Source organism: Moschus berezovskii, chromosome 13 (genome assembly GCF_049115385.1).
Source record: "Moschus berezovskii isolate FMDL1 chromosome 13, NW_MosBer_1.0, whole genome shotgun sequence".
Lineage (NCBI taxonomy): Eukaryota > Metazoa > Chordata > Mammalia > Artiodactyla > Moschidae > Moschus > Moschus berezovskii.
This window is the reverse complement of record NC_142472.1, coordinates 55,573,671-55,597,016: the sequence shown is the minus strand read 5'-3', so window position 1 is coordinate 55,597,016 and position 23,346 is coordinate 55,573,671. Positions and strand designations below refer to the sequence as shown.

The following is a 23,346-nucleotide window of genomic DNA, read 5'->3' as shown; positions in this document are numbered from 1 at the left end:
CTGAGCAGCCTCCGGCTCTCCTTCCGCGTGTTCTGGGGCTGGCAGCCTCCGATCCGTGACTCATCTGGAAGGACTCTGGTGTCTCCTGTCACCTCATACCTGCTGTGTGCACAACCACGCGTGCCATAAGGGCTGTGGTCCCTGGCTCTGTCCTCACAGCGTTCGCACTGTGGCCTCTGGCCATTACGTGCACGCCGACCTCCCGCTCCATCCCGTGTGGGTGGTGTTCTCCACACCCTAAAGCTGCCAGGGCACTCATCCTGCCCTCCCCCTTTCCATCCACCGCTGCTCTGCCACCCTCAGTCCACCGTGGCTCGAAGGAGGTCAGGAAGGTCTGTGACCACCAGGATTCCACGTGAGATGAGCGAGGCAAGGAGCCCCATTACTCTTTCATTGTTGTTGCTGAGTTGCTCAGTCGTGTCCGACTCTTTTGGGAGCCCCATGGACTGCAGCCCCCCAGACTCCTCTGTCCATGGGATTCTCCAGGCCAGAATACTGGAGTGGGTTGCCATTCCCTTCCCCAGGGGATCTTCCTGAGCCAGGGATCAAACCCATGTCTCCTGCATTGGCAGGTGGAGTCTTTACCACTGAGCCACCAGGGAAGCCCTCCCCACTGCCATCATCCTGAGACCCACTGAATTCTGGAGGTTCCACTGAGTTTTGTTTCTCCTCTTAGATTCATCCTGAAACAGGTGCAAACCGAGTAAGCTTGATCTTGCAATTCTTCTGGTATTCTCTTCCCCTTCCCAGATTGGATAATTTCCCTTTAACTGAGGAAGACCAGGAGGCTAAGAAATTCACCTCTGCTCAGATTAACTGCCCTTTTCAAAGCTTTCTCTGCCTCTTGGGCTTTTCAGGCTGAAGGTGAGAATCTGGGTCCTTGTTAGCTCCAAGGCTGAGCTACAGCGAGTAGTGTCTTGTGCTGGGTGGACCAAGTCTTAGACTGGGCCGGAGCACGTGGATAAATGCTCTGAATATGACGTACTGCAAAGCGACACTCTACACACTGTCCCACTACAAATATAACCTATTCCTGTGAAGGAGGAGAATGCATCTCATCAAACACTAGATACATCTGCCTTTCCTGTAAGTTTCTAAAGAATAAGACCCAAAGGACAATAAGAAAATGACATATGGATTGCAATTTTTAAAAATTTACTTTAAGCCAGAAAGAAAAACACCAATACAGTATACTAACACATATATATGGAATTTAGAAAGATGCAAATGATAACCCTGTATACGAGACAGCAAAAGAGACACAGATGTATAGAATAGTCTTTGGGACTCTATGGGAGAGGGTGAGGGTGGGATGATTTGGGAGAATGGCATTGAAACACGTATGTTGTCATATGTGAAATGAATCACTAGTTCAGGGTCAATGCATGTTATAGGATGCTCGGGGCTGGCATGCGGGGATGACCCAGAGGGAGGATAAAGGGAGGAGGGAGGTGGGAGGGGGGTTCAGGAGGGGGAACTTATGTAAACCCGGGGCAAATTCATATCAATGTATGGCAAAACCAACCAATATAATATTGTAAAATAATTTGCCTCCAATAAAAAACAAATTAATTACCTAAAAAAAAAAAATTAACATATAATAACACTGTGTTGTGTGTGCACGTGACTTTTTTTGTGTGTACTGGTCTATAAATGTGAAAACATGCATAGGTTTTTATAACTACCACCACAACTAGAATATAGAACAGTTCCACTGTTTCAAAAATCTCCCTTTACCTACTGTACAGCACAAGGTTATGTGGCAGCCTGGATGGGAGGGGAGTTTTGGGGAGAACTATTGTTGTTCAATCTCTAAGTCAGGTCCGACTCATTGTGACCGCATGGACTGCAGCACACCAGGCTTCCCTGTCCTTTACCATCTCCCAGAGCCTGCCCAAACGCACGTCCACTGAGTCGGTGATGCCATCCAACCATCTCATCCTCTGTCACCTCCTTCTCATCCTGCCCTCAATCTTTCCCAGTGTAAAGTCTTTTCCAGTGAGTTAGCTTTCTCCACTGGGGGAGAATGGATACATATGTATGCATGGCTGAGTCCATTGCTGTTCACCTGTAACTATCACAACATTGCTAATCAGCTATACACCAAAATAAAAAATTTAAAAAAAAATCTCCCTCTGTACACCCTTCCCACATCCCTGACCCCTGGCAACTACTAATCTGTTTTCCATCGCTACGGTTTTGCCTTTTGGATGATCTCACAGAATCAAAGAGCATGCCATCGCGAGTGTAGCTTCTTGAACTGAGCATAAAGCCTCTGCAAATCATGCGAGCTGTTATGTGCATCAACAGATCATTCCTTCCGAATGCCTGTGAGACCTGTGGTGATTTCCCCTCCCATTCCTGATGCTGCTAAGTTTGTCTTTTTGTTTGTCAGACTGACGTTTATCAGTTTTGTTGACTGTTTCAAACAAACCGCTATCAGTTTCATTGATTCGATTATTTTTCTGTTTTCAGTGTCACTAATTTCTCCTCCTGTCTTTATTTCTTTGCGTTTCCTTGCTCTGAGGTTATTTTTGTGCTATGAACATATATTCTTTTTCTAGTGTCTTGAGGTAGAAGCTTATTGATTTAAATCTTTTGTCTTTTCTGAGTTTTTAATACTATAAATATCATCTTAGGCATGATGTTAGCCGTGTTGCACAAATTTCTAAATAAATGTTGCAATTTCTTTTTTTTTTTCATTTCAGTTTAAAAATTTCCCTTGAGACTTCTTTTTGACACTCGGGTTATTTAGCACGTGTCCTTTAACTTCCAAATGGTTAAAGGTTTTCCTGTTATCCTTCTCTTACTGACTTTTGCCTAATTTCATCAAGGTCAGATAACATATTTTGCATGATTCTAACTACTTAAAATTTGTAAATTTTATGATCCTAAATACGTTCTATCTTATGAATGTTTCATGTGCACTGAAAAGAATGTACATTCTGCCATTGTTGGCTGCAGTATTTTATAAACATCTGTAAGTTCTCATTGGTTACTGATGTCATTCACTTCTTCTGTACCTTCTAGTCTTCTGCCGACTGCTTCTGTTTGTTACTGAGAGAGGAGGTGCTGAAATCTCCCGGGCATAATTTTATATTTGTCATCTTCTCCTTTCAGTTCTGTTTTTGCCTGGTGTGTTTTAAAGCTCTGTTGTTAGACAGACACATTGAGGACTGTTACATGTTCTTGGTAAATTAACCCTTTTACATTGTATAACATCCCTCTTACCCCTGGTGATTTTCTCTGCTCTGAAGGCTACCTTGTCTGCTATCAACACAGCCACACCATGACTTTTGATTTGTGGTCCCATGTTCCATCCTTTTATTGATACTTTTAACCTGCATCTTTCTGTATTTTAAGCAAAATTCTTGTTGACAGCAGACAGCTGAGTCATGTTTTTCAATCCATGTTTCCATACATACCCTGACAATTTTTTTAACGATTTTTTTTGATGTGGACCATTTTCAAAGTCTTTATTGTATTTGTTACGATACTGCTTCTGCTTTATGATTTTTTGGTTTTTCAGCCCTGAAGCATGTGGGGTCTTAGCCCCCTGACCAGGGATCAAACCCACGTCCTCTGCATTGCAAGATGGATCCTAACCACTGGACCAGGAGGGAAATTCCTTGGTGCTTTGCAAATGTTCGGAGAGATATTTGACTGGATTTACTATTTATTTCATTATTCTGAGACTACCAGGTGCTTGTTAAATAGTTGATGAAGGAAGTAATAAGCAAAATAACTGATCAAGGCAACTTGAGTTATCTATATAATGGGCATCAAAACACCTGCATCAGAAGTTTAATGTGAGGATTAAATGAGATGATGCACATAAAAATATAAAGGGAAGAACAGTACTCAGGACACATTGGGTATTTACAGCTGATTTTCCTCTAAATCCTGGAGGCTTTTCAGCAGATTTTTCTAAAGATTAAAGTGACAAGGTTCTCTGTACTAGAACAACTGAGCAATTCCTGAATGTAAAGTCACTGGATCCAAACAGAGTCAACCTAACATATCAATAGTTTGTTCCGGTGCTCAGTCATGTCCTACTCTTCATGACCCCAGGACTGCAGCACACCAGGCTTCTGGCTCCTTCACCAACTCCTGGAGTTTGCGCAAACTTAACTCATGTCCATTGAGTCGATGATGTCATCCAACCATCTCATCCTAACTACCCTCATGTTTTTTATGTCTCTTGAAGAACTGATCCCTTCATTCATAATGTGGTATCCTCTTTATCTGTGATGATCTTATTCTGGAGTCCACTTTGTCTAAGACTATAAAATTATAGCTATTCCAACTTTCTCTGGATTAGTGTTAGCATGGTATATCTTTCTCCATCCCTTTACTCTGACAAGAGTCTTCATACTTACTTATTTTTTAAACTTTTTATTTTATATTGGAGTATAGTGGATTCACAATGTTGCAATAGTGTTGGATGTATAGCAGAACAACTCAGCCATACATATCCATGCATCCATTCTCCCTCAAACTCCCCCCCACCATACAGGCTGCCACTGAACATGGAACACAGTCTTTATATTTAAATAGGTTTTCTTGCGGAAAACATATAGTTACGTTTAAAAAAAAACCCTTTTTGACTATCTCTGTCTTTTAAGTAGTGTGTTTAGACCACTCACATTTCATGTGACTATTGTTCTGGCTAGATTAATATCTTTATAACTTTTCTATGCATTGCATTGGGGCTTCCCAGGTGGCACTAGAGGTAAAGAACCCGCTTGCCAATACAGGGGATGTGGGTTCGATCCCTGGGTCAGGAAGATCCCCTGGAGGAGGGCATGGCAACCCACTCCAGTATTCCTGCCTGGAGAATCCCATGGACAAAGGAGCCTGGCAGGCTGTAGTCGATGGGGCCCCAAAGAGTCAAACACGACTAAAGTGACTTAACATGCATGCATTGCATTTATTCTTCATTTCTTTCCTCCTCGCCTTCTGCCTCCTTTATGCTTGTAAAATATATATTTCTGGCACTGAAATTCTTTCACACTGAAAAAATAATGGGGAAATACTACTGAAGAAAAATTTGAAAAATGATACCCCCTCTACCTATTTTGTCAGCACAGTTTTCATGATGCCTCTGTTTTAAAGAGAACACTGCCATGTTACAGAGTCAATATTTTTCAGTTTTAAATATTTCTCCTTCTGTTCCTGGTGGAGCAGACATCACGGGCCTTTATAATCTCTAGGGACTGAATTACAGACATAGATTGTTGGACTCTCAATATGTAATTGCTTTTATGAATGATCTCCTAGGCAAACCGCTTGCAGTGTGTGACATCAATCTTATTCTTGCTGTCTTAGTACTTTGATTGTCAGGAATAAAATGAAAAAGGAAAGCAGTTGTGTGATTTTAATTTCAAACCTACTATCACTTATGTGTGTGGAACAGGCAGGTTTGCAATTTGCACTTTAGTGAACGAGGGGAGGAGAGCAGCACCTGCTTTTGTAAAACACTCTGGAATTTAAAGTAATACTTGGCCAGCACTCTTCTCAGAGCACAGATTTCATTTCCAGCCAATGCCCTGTAGATGTCACCATTGCCATTTCTGATGGGGAAAAGCACCAGCTTCACGACAAGCTTGTTCAGTCGCTCAGTCATGTCCAACCCTTTGCAACCAAACGGACAGCAGCATGCCAAGCTTCTCTGTCCATCACCAACTTCCAGAGCTTGCTCAAACCCATGTCATCAAGTCGGTGATGCCATCCAACCATCTCATCCTCTGTCGTCCCCTTCTTCTCCCACCTTTAATCTTTGCCAGGATCAGGGTCTTTTCCAGTGAGTCAACTCATCGCATGAGGTGGCCATAAGTATTGGAGCTTCAGTTTCAGCATCAGTCCTTCCAATGAATATTCAGGGTTGATTTCCTTTAGGATTGACTGGTTTGATCTCCTTTCGGTCCAAGGGACTCTCAAGAGTCTTTAACAGCACCACAATTTGAAATTATCAGTTCTTTGGTGCTGGATCTTATTTATGGTTCAACTCTTACATCTGTACATGACTACTAGAAAAACCATAGCTTTGACGAGATGGATCTCTGTCAGCAAAATGATGCCTGTTTTTTATTATACTGTCTAGGTTTGTCATAGTTTTTCTTCCAAGGAACAAGCCTCTTTTAATTTCATGGCTGCAGTCACCATACTCAGTGATTTTGGAGTCCAAGGTGATGGAGGCCAAACCTGTTGAACCATCTGGTTGTTAAGGAATCAGGGGAGTCTGCTTGTTCTGACGCATTTACAGATGCTCCTCTGAAAGTGCCAAACTCTGGGATACTTTCTCATTCTGCAGCATCTCATCCACTGTCTGGCACCTGGTTTTGCAATTCACTCCCTCCTTCAGAAACTCGTCTCTCATTTGGCTTCTTCGAGGAGGGACTCTCCTGTTCGCCATGACTTTTCTCCTCATCTCCTGTGTTTCCTTTCTTTCCCACTCCTCCTCCTTGGGTCCCTACCGAGGCTCTGTCCCGTGTCCTCTTGTACACACGTTCTTGTCAATCTCACTGCTTTAATGTCACTTCTATACAAATGACTCCCAAGTCTGCTTTTCTAGAGCTTCATTTTTCTCTCCTGACATTTAAACCCATGGTTAACTCCCTCATGGAGCCCCCAGCATCATAAAGCACAAAGAATCCTGGAAATCGACAAAGCGGGACTAGTCCAGGTAGGGGAGGGGGATGCTGCATGTGGGACTAGGCTCCTCTGTCAATGGGGTTCTCCAAGCCAAGAATCCTGGAGTGGGTTGCCATTTCCTTCTCCAGGGGATCTTCATAGGTAACTATTAATATAAAAAAATAAGCTCCTCCCACCTGAAATTCCTGAGAGAATGGGACAGAGAGCACTCCTGGAATGTGGAATAGGATTCTGGACAATTTTTTTTCTGAATTTCAAAGGAACAGGTGATAGTTGAGTAAAAGTATATTTTTGGAGGAAAAATGCCCACCCCTACAGGTCCACTGAACCTGGACCCTGAGGGCTCATGGATGCACAAAGTGTGAAGTTCCAGAGAAAACAGAGAACCCGCAACCTCTTTACAAATATTCCTGAGCCATAAACACAAGAGTCCTACATGAATATAACATTCCTCAGTTTTGTGATTTCTATTTGGGATTTGTTGGGGCCAGGGTGGGGATGAAGCCTCTTGGACTCTGTAAACCCCAATGGACCCCCTAACTGGCTCACAGGCTGGGTCCTGGGGTCCTGTATCTGCTCTCTCCTTTGTGTCAGACCCTCCTCCTCACCCTCCCACCTTTTGCCCAGATTATTACTACAAGCAGCTGAGCTTCCTAAGTGTTTTCTCTGCTTGGGGTTGTCTTTCTACCTTCCATCCCATACTCTGCTATCATATTAATTGTCCTGCAATGCAGCTTCAAATGTACTCTGTCCGAAATTCTCAGTGCCTCCTGACTGCCTCAAATTGAGCCTCTCTTTACTTTGCTATTTAAGTCACCAAACCCTTCTGCCTCATTTCTGGCTACTGACAGTCCAGAAGCTCCACACTTTAGGCAAATCAGACTCTACTCCTGGCAGATCCAGCCTGGTTTGTTCCAGAGCTGTGCCACCTGCTATGCTGGGCCCCCCACCTCTGCTGTGGAAGCCTGATTTACTCTCGAGGGCCAGTCCATGAGCATCCGTCCTCTCTGAATGGCCCTATGGCCCCAGCTGGAGTAATCACTCCTTGTGGGATCCCTGAGAGCCACATCAATACTCTGTCCTCCAGGGATCTGAACAAGTGTCTTTCCCCTTTAGAATTAAAAGGCAGGGTCTAAGACTGAGTTTTTAAATCTTCCACTTAACCAACAGGTGTGGAATTAAACTGAATGGCTAGGATGCATGGTGATGTATATTTGGGGTCAGAGATAATCCAAAGAGTATGTGTGGAGTAAAGAGGTCTTGCTGTAATTCACTCAGGCCAGGAGGGTCCTGGTACAAATGGACCACGTTCCCAATCCTCCCCCGAATGTAAGGCACAGTACAAATCCTCACAGCCTCAAAGGCTGTGGGGAGAGGGAGAGGAAGTACCATAACATTCTGGAAAACATGGGCTGGACATGGGTTGATATGACATTACTTTGCCAACAAAGGTCCGTCTAGTCAAGGCTATGGTTTTTCCAGTGGTCATGTATGGGTGTGAGAGTTGGACGGTGAAGAAAGCTGAGTGCTGAAGAATTGATGCTTTTGAACTGTGGTGTTGGAGGAGACTCTTGAGAGTCCCTTGGACTACAAGGAGATCCAACCAGTCCATCCTAAGGGAAATTAGTCCTGAATATTCATTGAGAGGACTGATGTTGAAGCTGAAACTCCAATACTTTGGCCACCTGATACGAAGAACTGACTCATTTGAAAACACCCTGATGCTGGGGAAGATTGAAGGCAGGAGGAGAAGAGGAAGACAGAGGATGAGACAGTTGGATGGCATCACTGACTCAATGGACATGAGTTTGAGTAAACTCCGGGAGTTGGTGATGGACAGGGAGGCCTGGTGTGCTGCAGTCCATGGGGTCAAAAAGAGTCGGACACAACTGAGAGACTGAACTGAACTGAATTGAACTGATATGGGTTGAATTGTGGCTCCACTGCTTTCTAATTCTATTGTCTTGGAAAGGCTACAGACCCTCCCTGAGCCTCAGTTTCCTCAACTGTCCAATGAAAATAACGTCAACACCAGGCAGGGTTTTGTGAGAGTTAAAATGATATATATAAACTGCCCAGGACACTGGAGATGGCCAATAAACAAGAGTGATGTTGTTATTAAAATGCTTTGTTTTTTACTTTTTGAACTCTATAGAACCTTTCATTGGTGGAGGCAGGGTTGATTAAAACCTACTACCATAAGTGAATTGAAGATGAAAAGTTAAATATATGAACTATATTTAAAAATATGTACACCCCTACCTGGGGCTTCCCTGGTGGCTCAGACAGTAAAGAATCTGCCCGCAATGCAGGAGACCCAGGTTCAAAATCCCTGGGTCAGGGAGAACCACTGGAGAAGGAAAGGGCAAACCCACTCCAGTATTCTGGGCTGGGAAATCCCACGGACAGAGGAGATGGAAAGAGTCTGAGAAGGCAGCAACTAACACTTTCACACTATATACTTTAGGGATAAGGAGGCTGATGCATTATTAATTTTGATTAAGCTTAGAAAATACACAAGTGCTTGACATTAACTTTCATTCTCTGTATGCCTAATAATATTTTCAATAATAAACAAAAATAATTAAAACCAACATCTGTCACATTCATAAAATGAAATGATAAAAATTATACAAACCAATATGAAAAACTGAATAAACATAATAAACCGGGTTAAAATTAAATGAAAACGAATACACTCTCAGATGTAACTTGTAAAATTTGATGCTACAGGGCGAGGCATGCCGCTGAATACATTACTAACAGGACCATCATCTGTGTTGTTTCCTGGATTAGCCACCAGGGGCTGCTAAAGAGTAGTGTTCCCAGGAACCAGGAAGAGAAAGATTAAAACAAATCATCTTTCAACATGACCCTGAGAAGTGCGAGTCCCTGAGAGTCACACTTCTTACTACACTCCCCCAGAGGTCCGAGACCACAGATTTCAGCAAAGTTGTCTGGCTGGTGGTGAGGACCGTGCCCTGTCGGCAGAGTGAAGCTACCTAGAATCAGCGTAAATGTGAGGCTGGTGTTGGCACTTAAAGGTGACATCTGAGCGTCCCCGGACACTGGGCTCAGGCTGAAACACACCTGAAACGCTCACAGCCGCTATGCCATGAGCTGTGAAGCACAGGGCAGAAATGGAAGATTCTTATCTAGGCTCCTGATTCCTTTTCCAGTGACTTCCCATCCTTAATGGAATCAGCACATTCTGGAAAAATACATAGCCCCAGCTGAATAGGTGGACTAGAAAACTGCTTCTATTCTTAAAGGACACCCAAGTCAAATCCTTTATATACATAAAATGAAATAAGAGGGGTCTGTTGTGTGTTTTCGCTTTACATTTCTCACCTATGTCTTACTCATCCTGCTTGAGAGTAAAATATTTGTCAGATTTCCTTGTCCTCAAAAAGGATGCTTTACTGAATATTGTTCCAAGTACCTTTCCCATTAATTCATGACGTTCTCTCTATAACCTTGTGAAGAGTTATTAATGATCCTATTTGCAATGAGGAAACTTTGAGACTCAAAGATGACTGGTCAGAGGGGACTTGGCAGCAGGAAGCCGAGTAGGGCAAGGATGTGTTAATTTCCCATGGGTGATGCTGACAAGGCTCCAAGAGGGATAGGAACTTGCTCAAGTCCTAAGGGGGATGAAGGCGTTGGTGGGACTGACCCCTCGCCAGCACAGTGCCCTTGCTCTACCACACCAGGCTTTGTAGACAGAATGCTACAGCCCAGAACAGATACAGGTGTGGAGCTCCAGCAAGGTCTTTAAGGAGAAGAGCAGAAAGACCTTGTTCTCTCAGGCTGGCTGTGGTGGTCATGCTCTGCATAGCTAGAGTATGCTGGGGTATGACCATGTCTCCCACATAAAAATAATAATAACTCATCAGCTTTCCACAAGAGGATACAGGGAACATGTCAGGGTCACAATATCTTGCAATAGAGGGCTCCATCACCCACACTTCCTGGCTTGCCTGGCCTCTTATTTCCCTGAGTGCTCCACTCCAGTCACAAATTCTCAAATCAATCATCTTAAACCACGTGGAGTAAATCCAGCCTATGTGGAAGCCGCTTATGTTCAATTACAGACTTAAAAAAAGAAAATGCCCATTGTTTCTTTGGAGCTTATCTGGAGAGAGAGCTGCGATCAGGACAAAGACAAGGACACACCATGTGGGTGGTGAAACTCCACGGTCATCAGGAGGCCTGTCTGGAGCCGCTGGTTGCGATTTACTGAAGAGAGAACGAAACTCAGGTCCACCATCTGTCTTGCTGAAATGTCAAGCTGAGTGTGGCTCCAGCCAGTAGGGGGCTCTGATGGACATGCCTGCAAATCACCTGCCAGCCCTTTGGGATCTCTGATGGAAGAGCCATGTGGATGCTACAGAGAAGTACAATTCGTGGCCCCTGGGCCAACAGGAATTCTCCTGGGGCCCAGAAATGTACCCTTACAGGGAACCGACCCTTAATTTCAACACCGAAAACTCTTTTTCTCTGCCATGATACCATGAGTGGGGTTCAAACTTTTCCAACTTGAAAACACACTGCATGTTAGGAAAAAAAAAGAAAAAACTATGAAAGTGTTAGTCGCTTAGTCATATCTGACTGTTTGCAACCCCATGGACTGTAGCCTCTGTCCATGGGATTCTCCAGGCAAGAATACTGGAGTGGGTAGCCATTTCCTTCTCCAGGGGAAATCTTCCCGATCTAGGGATAGAGCTTGGGTCTCCCGCATTACAGCCAGATTTCTGACCATCCGAGCCACCAGGGAAGCCCTCACAGTGTGTGTGACCAATGTGTTAAGTTGGTGTTTGCTGGCAAATCAATCCACAGCAAATCTTTGTTACGACAAATCCTTGATGCATAGAAGCGACGCAGTGGACAGAATAACACAATACATATTATCACTGAACTGCAATGAACAGCCCTGATCGCCTCTCTTTATTAAAGACCTGACAGTCAGTGAAAACATACATCAAGCTGAAGAAAAGAAAATATGACTCTCTCTAATGAGAAAACTGCTCAATATTTAACATGGCAAGTCCGGCCCTTTTGGTGCCTCAAAGACATGTCTGTAATTTTAATTCTTACAGGGTGGGAACATAGTCATTTCACTCTTCAAGGTTGACCCCAGAGGTACCAGAACGGAAGGGAAAACATAACATTTAAATTGGTCATTGATTGCTCGTGTTAACATTTTGACAAGGACAAAAAGGAAACTATTGATAAAACTGAAATCTGTTCATCTTGTCTTTGATCACAACAATACACTAGGAATTAGCTCCCTGGGCAAAAAGCTTTAAGCAAAAAAGGAAACAAGCACTAAACAGGGCAGCTGAGGCTTCTACACTTGGAGGGAGAAGAGAGGCTGCAGGCTGCCATAAAAGGTCGGAGTCCTCCGCACTTTAAGGTTCAGATAACAAGGAAAACCAGTGGACATGGTGTTGGTTAATATTCTTCTGATTTTCATTCTTTAAATTAGCTGGAAATTTAGTTAGTTCATTTTCCTGGTTGGGGGACATTTCTATAGCACTTTAACTTTCATTTATAGATCCCAGGAGGTCCATACATGAAATTAATGCCTTATAGGTTACTGATATGGTAACTCGTAGTGTTTAAACTTCAAAAGTAAAGGTTTAAGTTCTCCCCCAAATGCTCCTTGGTCACCCTGGGATGGAGCAAGAATGTACAAAGTCAGACCCAGGCTCCCACCGCCTCCCTTCTACATTGAGAGACAGGGAGGCTGAACTATGTTTGGTGAATGTTACCAGACTGCACCAAGGGCTTCCCAGGTGGTGACAGTGGTAAAGAACCCACCTGCCAATGCAGGAGACGCAAGAGACTTGGGTTTGATCCGTGGGTCAGGAAGATTCCCTGGAGAAGGAAATGGCAACCCACTTTGGTATTCTAGCCTGGGACATTTCAAGGACAGAAGAGCCTGGTGGGCTACAACCCACGGGGTCACAAAAGACAACAATAAACCAAGTCTGATAACAGACTCCGTGTCTGGACAAGCCCAGGAGACTCTGAACTCTTAGGCTGAGGAATAAGGCCTCTCTGCAATGTCAGAAGAACCAAGGGGTCAGGGGGACACCCCCTCCCCATGCTGGCCCCCGCACACTGTGAGCGTGGCCCGGAGGAGAGACCCAGGCCCGGCAGCTTCCAGGTCCCCTCAAGGGCCACAGTGGCCCACTCTGCCGCCCTGGCTTGCTCTGTACCGAGAGGCACAGACGTCTCAGAGCCTGGCCGTCTCGGGTTCAAAATGCAAACCACCACATGCCCTATTCTCACCTTCCAGATCTCCCTGTATACCTTTTCCTTTCTTTTTTTTTCCCCCTCTGGAGAAGGAAATGGCAACCCACTCCAGTACTCTTGCCTGGAAAACCCCATGGACAAGAGGGGGTTGCAAAGAGTTGGACATGACTGAGCGACTTCACTTTCACTTTTTCCACTTTTTTAATGTAATTTTCCCTTTTGGAATCAAGGTTATGACTCCGTCTTCCCAGACTGACGTCTTTCACATGCAAGTCTCAACTCGGCTCCCAAAACATCCCATGATGCTGGCTGAGATACCGCGGCACCTGAAAATCAAACCATCTGTAACCCCAAACCTGAATTAAAGCTCGCACACTAAGAACCATCCCCGCCGCTGCCCTCCCACTTCCACATGCACCAGGCATGGCCTCACCTTCCCGAAGAAGAGCTGCGTGGCCACAGCGAGCGCCTGGAAGCCACGGACAGCGGTCTTCAGCTCCGCCTGCGCGAGCCCCAGCTGTCGGGCCTGCTGCTCGCAGCGCTCCTTCAGCCGCTGTACCAGCAGCCGCTCTGCCTCGCGGGCCTGCGGGTCTGGCTTTGGGGAGAACCCGTTGCGGGGGGCCGTGGTCCTCTGCTTGGGGTACCCTAGGAAGCAAGGAGGGTCACCTGTGAGAAAACAGTCAGCCCAGATGTGACAACCGCTCCTTATGACACAAGGATGCTGGCAAGGGGCTGAGAAGGAAAGGCCCGCTGTGTGTCATTCTAAGTGTTAAAATGAAAACACAACGACTGCAACGTGTTGTTCTGTTGAAGTGGTTCCAAGTGCAAGGTTTCACGCTTGGAAGCAGAGGAACAGACAGAGTTGCCCAATTCCTCCCAGCTGCCTACATTTCTTCCCAGTCTGCTTAGAGAGACTTGGAGCAGTTGGCTTTTTTTTTTTTTTCCTTCAAGGGGATCCCTCTTGGAAAACATCTAAAGGGAAATCACTCAATCCAGGTTGAAGCCAGACTTAAAACCTAGCAACCCTTTTACTGATGGGCTTCCCCAACGGCTCAGCAGTCAAGAATCCAGCAGGGCAGGAGATGTGAGTTTGATCCTTGGGTCAGCAAGATTCCCCTGGAGGAGGAAATGGCAACCCACTCCAGTGTTCTTGCCTGAAGAATCCCATGGACAGAGGAGCCTGGTGGGCTACAGTCCATGGGGTGGCAAAGAATCAGACATGGCTGAAGCGACTGAGCATGCACGCACCAAGCACCTGTTCAGTCAATGACATGTGGGAGGCCCAGTGGACTTGCAAAGAAATGAGGTCCTGCCCTTGACTATGGGCAAGCCAGCATCAGCATCTAGGCTTCAGGTTCTCTGATTCCTCACCAGGCATCTCAACACCTAAGGACACTTGCTGATCCACTCTGCGGCATCTCTGACTGAACTCACAGGTTTGGGGGCACACTCTGAACCTAGAACATTCTCCCATTCCCCCAGTCTTGTCCCAATCACATCCCCTGGTTGCATTACTCTGAGTAGGGGCACATAGAATCTATGGTGATCCCAGTGACCACTGGCGACTCAGAGAAAAGAGCCAGTCACCTTCTGTTCTCACAAAGGTGAATGCAAGCAGTTTGCGTGCAAAGGCTGAACGCCAGGATGAACATGGGCCTTCAAAATGGAAAGAGAACATGAAAAATTCATCTGCAGTCATCTGGTCACTATCCAGAGGATTCTAATGGACGGAAAAGCATGGTTCAGTCCTGAAGCTGGAAGCTCAACTGACATGATAACAAGCAAACACTGCAGCCTTGGGACCTGCATATTTATAATCTCAGAGAAGGCCCATGACCTTAACACTTGTAAACAAGAGGGAGAAGAATGAAAGGACACAACTTTGATAGCCCTCCAGCTTAAGGAAAAGCACTTCATGAGTTTGGTCTACCTCCCCACAGGCAGGAAGTCTGTTTCTTGCAGGCTGGCACCAGCATGACACCCCAGGGAGCACACGGGCTGAGTTCTCTGTCGTCTCGGACAGGCTTTATTTTTCTTAAACTGATCTAAATTTATTTCAGAAAAAATGTGCCCAGCAGCACACCACTTTCTACTCGCCGCTGGCATTTGTCTGCCTGGAGGTGGCTAGTGCTGGGGAGAGTGAAGAGCAGGCGGCGTGAGAGCAGGAAACCTCCTTCCGGCCAGTGCGGAGCAAGGGTGAGGGCAGGAGTGACCAGGTTGGCCAAAAAGTTCGATCTATGGAAAAACTCAAACGAACACTTTGGCCAACCCGCCCAATCACAAGTAAGTATTCTAGAAAGAAGAAGGGCCTCTCAGGTGGCTCAGGGTTAAAGAACCCTCCTGCCAGAGATGATCCCTGGGTCGGAAAGATGCCCTGGAGAAGGAAATGGCAACCCATTCCAGTATTCTTGCCTGGGGAATCCCATGGACAGAGGGGCCTGGTGGGCAACAGTCCATGGGGTTGCAAAGAGTTGGACATGACTAAGAGACTAAGCACACCCACTAGAAAGAAGAGGTTTACTTTTCCCATTCCAAGGAAAGAGCAGATTATTTTCTATTTTGATGTACAGAAAATAGGAAAAAAAAAATGTTACAGCTAGAGTTTCCCAAGCCAACTATAAGAATTGGTTATGATAACATAGTTTAGACAAAAATTTATGCAAACTATCTCAACTTTGGGACATTATTTACAAGAAGTACGAGTGTTATTTATTAAAGTACATCTAAATGTCTCCTTTCTCCAAGGGTGAAAAATCTTGGCTTAATGGTGTTATGCTGCTGCTGCTGCTGCTAAGTCGCTTCAGTCGTGTCCGACTCTGTGTGACCCCATAGACGGCAGCCGACCAGGCTCCGCCGTCCCTGGGATTCTCCAGTCAAGAACACCGGAGTGGGTTGGCATAACAATTGCTTAATTTTTATATTAAAAATTATAGTTACATCTGGCTTCCCTGGTAGCTCAGTTGGTAAAGAATCCACCTGCAATGCAGGAGACCCCAGTTCGATTCCTGGGTCAGGAAGATCCACTGGAGAAGGGATAGGCTACCCACTCCAGTATTCTTAGGCTTCCCCTGTAGCTCAGCTGGTAAAGAATCCGCCTGCAATGCAGGAGACCTGGGTTCGATCCCTGGGTTGGGAACATCCCTTGGAGAAGGGAAAGGCTACCCACTCCATTATTCTGGCCTGGAGAATTTCATGGACTGTATCATCCATGGGGTCGCAAAGAGTCGGACACGACTGAGCAACTTTCACTGGTGAAGATGGAGTAAAAAAGGAGTAGATTTATCTTCTCATCTGAAACTACCCAAAACACTTGACCAAAATATGTGTCAGTGGATTTCAAGACATTATATTAGGCAATGAAGCACAAGGAACCAAAGACTCAGAAACACACGAGGCGACCCCTGCCACCCCAACGGGTGCCTGAGCCTGCTCTCTTGGTGGTCTTCCGGGCTGTGGCACAGAGTCAGGAAACCCAGGGGGAGTCTGGTAGTCTCCCCAACTTGGGAAGGTGGAGCTGGGGGCTCAGGAAGTTCAAGGGTCAGCAGCTACAGGGCAGAGTAGCTGAGGGGACAGCTTCACAGAGACACAGAATGACACAGAAGGGCCCCGGAGTTTCTGGACAACTTACATCAGTGCAGCTGAGGACAGTGCCCACAGCCAGGGAGAGAATTCTGCCCAGGACTAGAGGGAACACTACCGGAGCTCACAGAAGGCCAGGATCAATTCCTGTGCCCACCGCAATTCCCAGGGCATCAGAACACCTGGAAGGGTAGTATCATGGTGCGCTGGTGAAACCAGTCCTAGACTAACTGCTGGTTAGGATCTGTTTAACAAAGCTGATGAGAAAGATCCAAGATGATCAAGCTCTTTCCAAGTCACATAGTTTCACCCAAGAACAAAGCTTAAGAATATTTATAGAATTAAAAAAAAAATCTAAAAATTCACAATGTCAGTCATCTAAAAAAATTCTCAGGCATGTAAATAAGCAGGGATGTACAAGCCATGTTAAAGAGGGGATGCAATCAATTGAAGTCAGCCAAGAAAAGCACCAGCAATGAACAGTTATTATAACTGTATTCCATATATCAAGAGGCTGGAGGAAAGACTGAGTACATCAAATAGAAACAAAGACAAAAACAGACTTAAATAAAAATTCTAGAGATTAACAATTTGAATGTCTGAGATAAAAATACACTGGAAGGGATTAAGAGTAGATTAGACACTGCATATGAAAAGATTAATGGCATGGATTTTCATAGCAGCATTGCTCATAGTAGCCAAAAGCTGGAAACAAACGCCCATCAACCAATGAGTGGATAAACTATGACACATTCACATGGTGTAACATTATTCAGCCCAAACCAGGAACAAAACACTGATCCAGGAAGGAAAGACTGATCCTCACTTTGACATGGATGAACCTCAAAAACGTGCTAAGTGAAAACAACTGATAGAAAAAGCCACACAGAATATGATTCCATTTACACGAAATGTCCAGAATAAACAAATCCAAGAAACAGAAACTAGACTAGTGGTTGTCAGCTGCTGGGGAGCATGGACAGGGAGTGACTGCTCACAAGTATGGGTTTCTTCTGAGGGTAAAAGAAACTGCTCTGGAAGTAGTACTGATGGCTGCACAATTTTGTGAATATACTAAAACCCACTGAATTGTATACTTTAAAAGAGTAAAATTCACAATATATGAATTACTAAAGAAGCAGCTGAGGCTCGGAGAAATTCTGTTATTTGCCCCAGTTCATATATCACGTGAGCCACTGAGCCAGGATTTGAACTCAGTTTGGTCTAGTCTCCTGGGCCAAACTGCTTGGCAACATTTAGAATTTTCAGAAGAGTTTCTAGTGAAGACAACTCCATGCAAGCATTTCCAGAAGCTGGAAGAAAACCAGCAGGAATAGGGGTCACATATTTAAGGGAAAGAAAACTTCAGGAAAGGAGTGATCAGTAACGCCAAAGGCCACAGAGATAAGGACCGGGACGTGTCACGTAGACTTAAAAACCAGGAGGTCATGAGAGGCCTTTGCAGGATTCGGGGAGGGGAGGCAGTGGAATAGGGAGGGGGATGCTAGCTGGCAGGGATGGGAGAAGTCATCTGCAAGCAAGGGACAGAGACGAGAATCACAAGATGCCTCTTCCCCAAGCCTGGCTGCAAAGGTGGGAGAGAAATGGGTCAAGGCCATCCTCAGGGAAGATCCAGATCAGCAGGGGAGGGAAACACACCTGGACTTCACCTGCCACTCCGCAGTCAGGTGACAGTTGAGGGTTCAAGGCTTGACGGAGGCACCACTGACCAGTGAAGCTCAGCTTATTTGATGTTCAGTAATCTGAAGAAAGGAGAGTTGCCCTTAGAGAGGTATGCAGGAGGCAAGGAGAGGGGGTTGAGGACAGGAATGCTGTGCTCCCAGACCTGTCCACTCTCATTATATAGGTTTCTCTTCACCAGAGCTGGCTTGACATTCTCCTGTGGTAGCCTGGACTCCAATGTTTCTGCTCCTCTGCACACATATGCAGATGCTTTGAGCTGTTCGTGTTCTCCCAAAATTCACGTGCTAATCCCTAATCTCCAATGAGATGGTATTTTGAGGAGGTGCTCTGGGGAAAGCGTTGAGGTCATGAGGGTGAGGCTGCCATGAATGGGATTAGTGGCCTCATGAGAAGAGACACCAGAGATCCCACAAAAAAAGAAAACTACAGGCCAATATTACTGATGAACATAGATGCAAAAATCCTTAACAAAATTCTAGCAATCAGAATCCAACAACACATTAAGAAGATCATACATCATGACCAAGTGGGCTTTATCCCAGGAATGCAAGGATTCTTCAATATCTTCAAATCAATCAACGTAATACACCACATTAACAAACTGAAAAATAAAAATCATATGATTATCTCAATAGATGCAGAGAAAGCCTTCGACAAAATTTATGATAAAAACCCTCCAGAAAGTGGGAATAGAAGGGACATATCTCAACATAATAAAAGCTATATATGACAAACCCACAGCAAACATTATCCTCAATGGTGAAAAACTGAAAGCATTTCCCCTAAAGTCAGGAACAAGACAAGGGTGCCCACTCTCACCACTACTCTTCAACATAGTTCTGGAAGTTTTGGCTACAGCAATCAGAGCAGAAAAAGACATAAAAGGAATACAAATTGGAAAAGAAGAAGTAAAACTTTCACTATTCACTGATGACATGATCCTCTACACAGAAAACCCTAAAGACTCTACCAGAAAACTACTAGAGCTAATCAATGAATACAGTAAAGTTGCAGGATATAAAATCAACACACAGAAATCCCTTGCATTCCTATACACTAATAATGAGAAAATAGAGAAATTAAGGAGACTATTCCATTCACTGTTGCAACGAAAACAATTAAATACTTAGGAATATATCTACCTAAGGAAACAAAAGACTTGTACGTAGAAAACTATAAAACACTAGTGAGAGTAATCAAAGAGGACACTAATAGATGGAGAAATATACCACGTTCATGGATTGGAAGAAAAAACATTGTAAAAATGAGTATACTACCCAAAGTAATTTATACATTCAATGCAATTCCTATCAAGCTACCAACGATATTTTTCACAGAACTAGAACAAATAATCTCACAATTTGTATGGAATTACAAAAAACCTCGAATAGCCAAAGCAATCTTGAAAAAGAAGAATGGAACTGGAGGAATTAACCTGCCAGACTTCAGGATCTACTACAAAGCCACAGTCATCAAGACAGTATGGTACTGGCATAAATACAGAAATAAAGATCAATGGAACAAAATAGAAAGCCCAGAGATAAATCCACGCACCTATGGACACCTCATCTTTGACAAAGGAGGCAAGAATATAAAATGGAGAAAAGACAGTCTCTTTAACAAGCCACTTGTAAAAGAATGAAACTAGAAGACTTCCTAACACCATACACCAAAATAAACTCAAAATGGATTAGAGAGCTAAATGAAAATATTTTGAACTCAATGAAGATGAAAAACATATCAAAATATGTGAATTACAGCTAACGTAGTATATGAAGGGACATTTACTGTATTAAATGCACATTAGAAAAGCAGAAAGACTTCAAATGAATGACATTAGCTAATTAAACTCAATGCAAGCAGAAGAGAGAATAATGATCACAGTAGAAATCTACTGAGAATCAAGTCATATTTTACACTGCATACAAAACAAATGAATCACAGATGTAAATATAAAACCTATAAGTATTTTAGAATAAAATGTAGGAGAAAATCTTTATGAACTTAGGTTATGTAAAGATTTTTAAAGATAATACTAAAAATATGGTCCATAAAAGAAAAAATCATGAATTGGACTTCATGAACATTAAGAACTTCTAACCTTGTAAACCCATTGTTAGGGGAGTGCAAAACAACACGTAGATTGTGGAGAAAAGAAAATTGCAGATCACATACCTGAAAAAATTGTGACCAGAATATACAGAAACTCTCAAAATTCAATAAAAAACACTTCCAATTGAAAGGGCAAAAGATTGGAATATTTTATGGAAGAATATACATAGATGTCAAATAAACATAAAAAAGATGTTCAACATTTTAATGTCATTAGTTGATAGGTAAATGCAAATTAAAACCATGAGATACTGCTATGTACCTATTATTATAATGTTTATTATTGAAAAGACTGACCATACCAAGGGTTGGCAAGGACATGGAGGAACTGGATCTCTTGGACATCACTGACGGGAATATAAAATGGTACAACTACCTTGGAAAACAGATTGGAAAACTTTTAAACAGATTTAAAAGCTAAACACATAGCTACCATATGACTCAGGCATTCCACTCTTAGTTATTTGCCAAGAAAAATGAAAGCAGAGGTCTGTACCAATGGTTGTACAAATGTACGTGGTAGCTTCATTTATAATAGCCAAATCCCTGGGGAAATTTCCAAAGTGTCTCAATAGGTAAATGGATAAATTGTGGCACTTACACAGTGGAGTTCTATTCGCCAATAAAAAGGAATGGACTACTGCTTAAGTAGATCTCAACCCCTTCCTTCCTTCCTCTCCTTTCCTTTCTCTGCTTTCTTTTTCCTTTCTCCCCTCTTTGCCTTCATTGACATAGATTTAAATTTTTTAAGCCCTCACTTCAACCTTTCCCTACATATGTCTTGTTGGAAGATTACAGGAACATCCTGACTTGACCCACAGGGACAGCTGCAAGAGCAAAGAATTCCCACACCATGAAGTTTGCAACAACTAACCACGCCTCTCCCTCAACTTGCCTTTAAAAGTGCTTTGGTGAAATCCTTTGAGCAGTTCTGGGTTTTCAGAGCACAAACTACCAGTCTCCTTGCAGGCCCTGCAATTAACCTTTTTCTGCTCCAAATTCTGACATTTCAGTGTGTTTTGCCTCATTCTGCATCAGGCACACAAATCTGCCTTTGGTAACAGCCTCTGTCTCCTGACCCACACATGTGTGATGTTGGATTACTTCCTATACATTTTAAAAATTTACTGGAAACATTATTAATAAGGTCATTATTCTGCAAGGTTTCTGGTTCATAGTGCAGCAAGTAAGAGTGCACTTTTGGGATTCAAAGTGCCTGTGTTAAAGCAAAGGCTCTACTATTTATTTCCTGTGACTTTTGGGCAAGTTAATGAAAATCTATGAAGCTCAATTTCCTCACATACAAAAGAAGAGGCAATATCATACCCATCTCCCAGTTACTGTGGGCATTACATAAATGAATACATTTAAAGACCTAAGGACAGTACTTGGTATACAGTAAGAACTCAAACTTTAGTTGTTATTATTGCTAGTACTTTTGTGCTTAAAGGTTATACTGCATTCTGTTCTACAAAGAGGCTGATGTCTTACAATATGAATTTCCATAATAGGTAATTTTCAACTTTCACAACATTACATAGCTTGTTCACACAAGTATGTAAATAAATAAAATAACAAGTGTTTGATATCCACGGTTCATCTTTTTCTCCTCTTTTTGGAAAATATTATCTCTTGAGGTAAGATCTCCAAAATCTGTTTTTCAATTATAAATTATCTCAGGTGCTGTTGGAATAGTAGATACTCCTATATAGAGAAGATCCTACCCCCTAAATGTAGCATTAATAACATTTTTTAAAGACAAAATGATGCCAACAGCTGGTTCATTTCAGCTGGAGTCAGAACACAGCCGTACACGAACATCAAGCCCTGGAATAGTCACGCGGACCACGTGGGCTGGCATCGCTCCATTAATGACATCTGAACAAAATGAATTCCAAGTTCAAGTCTCCTCAGATAACATAGTTCACATTTCTTAAATACCTGGCGAATGAAGCTTGGCACTTGAAGCCGCTGTCCTCTTAGGAGATGAAACTGCAGGTTTACTGGCATCTTGCTCTTTTTGCACTTCTTTCTTGGCTCCTATAAATAGTTGAAAAAGAGAGAAAGAAACAAAAGAGAGCTCATTACAATCAAAACGGTTAACACAAATTGTGGAAAGGGAGGCTTAACAAAAGGCACACAGAACAAAATAATATTTGGGCGATTTGTTGCTATAGTCACCACCTCCTGTGCTTCAGGAATGACACGCTTGTTTATAGCAAAGGGGATTTTGTTATGAGCAGTCAGAGGAATAAGTACACCGCTGTCTCTGACATGATGAAAACCGCCCCTGTCTCTGGGGGTCACCGCACCCCAAGGGCCCTGAGAAACGATGTGGGAATTAAAATTTCACTGTCCTCAGCCACCAACTCAGTCAGCCTGTCTCCTTGCCCAAACAAATTTGCAGAAGATGGAGAAGGAGGAAGCTGTAGCCGAATCTAACTGCTAATGACTTCAGCATCATGAGAGCTGAGCCTCGGGGGACTTGGTCTGCCTCTAATTAATTTCCACGCAGCTGGTCTGCAGAGGTGACCTGGAGAGCCTCCAAGTTCTGTCTCTGCTGCAGCTGAGCCTTTGTGGGACCAGATGGCAGAGGCGGCTGCAGCAGCACGGGACATCTTGAACTTGGGCTCAATCTCAGAATGGGCACTCAGGACATGGCCCCATTTCTCCCTGTGTGCTGGGCACAGACCCTCACCTCACATCCCCTTCATCAGAAAGTCAAAGAATGATGGATGGAAGATCAGAGAAATAACACCAACCTGGGCATACCTAGACCTGTCTCCACCTCAGGACCATTTATTATGCCATTTCAAAAATAAACCCTGGGCTTTCCTGGTGGCTCAGTGGTAAAGAATCCGACTGCCAATGCAGGAGACAAGGGTTTGATCTCTGATCTGGGAAGATCCCACGTGCTAAGCCCACACACCACGACTGAAGCCTGTGCACCTAGAGCCCATGCTCAGAAACAAGAGAAGCCGTCTCAATGAGAAGCTCATGCACGGCAATGAAGAGTGGCCCCTGCTCACTGCAACT

At 43.8% G+C, this 23,346-nt stretch overlaps 1 protein-coding gene across 1 annotated transcript in view; it reads right to left on the bottom strand.

Moving 5' to 3' along the window:
• Nucleotides 1-23,346, bottom strand: part of MTUS2 (microtubule associated scaffold protein 2) — a 257,866-nt gene that overhangs the window by 99,886 nt on the left and 134,634 nt on the right. The window contains exons 5-6 of the mRNA XM_055426319.2: nt 22,252-22,350; nt 13,349-13,560 (exon numbers count right to left, since the gene is read on the bottom strand). Of these exons, the coding sequence (XP_055282294.2) occupies nt 13,349-13,560; nt 22,252-22,350 (311 nt within the window). The remainder of the gene's footprint in view (nt 1-13,348; nt 13,561-22,251; nt 22,351-23,346) is intronic.